Raw genomic sequence first — 2,165 nt, 5'->3', positions numbered from 1 at the left:
AGTGATAAAAACTTCTCTCTAGTGCTAGGAATGCTTTTTTTTTCTTTTTTTCTTTTCTGTTCTTTTTTTTTCCCTACCACAGTCTGTCTGGCCAGTGATTGCCCAAAGAAAATATTTGGAAACCACTTTTATTCTCTGGGGTGCCCTCTGGGCTGGTCATTTGCAGATGGCATTTGCCCCTACAAGTGCTTGTCTGTGAACTGGGACATTTTTGTCCACTGAGATGTATGGATGTCTAGATTAGCAAGAAGCAATGGGGTCAGCTGTCCAGATTTTCTGGAAGGAGCAGGAGAGCTCCCCTATTGAAAGCCTGACTTCTGTTGCAGAATACGTCGTGCATTTAATTAACCATAATGTTGAAGCTCTTCTGTTCTTGTTTTCCTTCGAGGTGACGTCCCGAACTTCTGACTCAGATGCTCCCTCCGGTGCCACTGAGGTGTCTGTGAAGCTCTTTGACTCTGACCCCATCACCGTGTCGGTCCCGGAGGAAGTCTCTAGGAACAACCCTCAATTTATAGAGACGGTGGCAGAGAAGGCACTGCAGGAATACCGCAAAAAGAACCGGTGAGCAGGCCTTTCCCGCGGGCCGGTGGGGCCCGGACTCTCTCTGGGCTCCGAGAAAAGGGGCAGAGGACGTAGCCTGGTGGCAATGGCTGCTCCTGGCTCCAGAGCCCAAGGCCAAAGCCAGGAAATCACTGGGAATTTTATTTATCCTTTGAGAGTGTTCTTCCGTGGAGGATAAGAATTTGAGCGTTGGTCGCTGCTCTCACCGAATGTTAAGCCCTCCCCTTCCCTACTTCTTTTTTATTTCAGAGAGGAGTGAGGTGTGAACGCTGCTTTTCTACGTACAGGGCTGAGTCCAGCTCGCCCTGAGATGAGCCAGCCCCCTCCCCCAGAGAGAGCACTGCGTGTCCCCACGTGACTAGGCCCGCCCAGCCCCGTCCGCCCTGGATCCCGCACTCTAACGCCTGCGCCAGCTGCCGGGGGGAGAGCTGCTCCCGCATGCGACTAATAAATCTAATAAATCTGCCTTGTGATCCGAGCGCTCTGAGCCTCCTCTTTTCGTGCGGGGCTTCTGCCTCCTGCATGCCTTCGTTTTGGTGTGGGAGGCAAAAAATCGATCCAATTCAGGAATGGCTTGCTTTCAGGAAGAGAGGTGCATTCCAACAAGCCAGCTAAAATACCTTCCTGAAAAATGAGTTTTCCGTTCCATTATCAAACTGTCAGAGTATGCTGAGCGGGGCGAGGGCGATCTGAAGGAACACACTGAAATTTAAGGCGAAGGACGGGTGATGGTAAGGCACGCTGAGTATTTTAATGCGTAATTAATATTTTCCTTATGGAAACCATAGTCCCCGAGACCAAATGAGGCAGTTTTCTGTTTAGTTGTAAGAGCCCAGAATTCCTGGGGCACTTTCTCGACGGTGGCTTCGTCTGTCCACTGCCGGGTCATGCAATCTTCACTTCTTGGCCTGGACCACAGGAGTTTCTCTGCTTAGGGGCTCAGTTTGGAAATATAGCTGGGCTGCAGTACCCGGTGCTGCCAGCAGGTGGCCCTGACCACCCGCGGTACAAATTTCAACCTTAGCTCAACAAACCTCTCATTCATAAATAGGCTCTAATTATAGAATTCTGTTCGTCAAATAGACTGCAAATAGGAAAAAAAGTCATCTGGCTGCATCCAGGTTCTTAGCAAAGTCCATGTGTAAATCATAGCTTAGAATGTTCTTAGGTCACTGTCCCTTGTCTTTTAGGTTATAAGCACCTCAGCTACGCAAAACCACAAACTTGTGAGGCCTAGCTTGTGTTCAAAGTAAGTATTTTAGTACTGCTGTCAAGGAAATTCAGAATCAAGCTAGTATCAGTCACTTAATGGTACACATTAACTAGGATTATGGGGTCAGAGGGATTTATTTAAATGGCCATAATTGCAAAGTACATGTCACATTAGCGTCATATGGCATGTTTCAAAAATTACTTTCTCTTTTCTGTTATGTTGCTAGATTCTGGCAGTCACTATATCCACTATTTAAAGAAAATTTTTTTTATGCACTTTTTTCCATAAACTCGCATACATTAGCACCCTAAAAGGCAGATCTGAAAGCTGCCTCTGAGGCTCCCTGGGACCCCTTCTCTGCATCCTCTTTCTTTTTTTTTTTTTTTTT

The 2,165-nt window shown here is 47.3% G+C and overlaps 1 protein-coding gene across 1 annotated transcript; it reads left to right on the top strand.

Moving 5' to 3' along the window:
• The first annotated feature begins 238 nt into the window (after positions 1–238).
• LOC105810129 (clusterin-like) lies at positions 239–1,043 on the top strand. The gene is made up of 2 exons (XM_012644052.1): positions 239–564; positions 814–1,043. Exons 1-2 carry the CDS (start codon positions 254–256, stop codon positions 821–823), a joined length of 321 nt encoding a protein of 106 aa, XP_012499506.1. The 5' UTR covers positions 239–253; the 3' UTR covers positions 824–1,043.
• The last annotated feature ends 1,122 nt before the right edge of the window (positions 1,044–2,165 follow it).

This window comes from Propithecus coquereli, unplaced genomic scaffold, assembly GCF_000956105.1.
Source record: "Propithecus coquereli isolate 6110/MARCELLA unplaced genomic scaffold, Pcoq_1.0 Scaffold10263, whole genome shotgun sequence".
Classification (NCBI taxonomy): domain Eukaryota; kingdom Metazoa; phylum Chordata; class Mammalia; order Primates; family Indriidae; genus Propithecus; species Propithecus coquereli.
The sequence above is the reverse complement of the archived record's forward strand: the minus strand, read 5'-3'. Positions and strand labels throughout refer to the sequence as shown.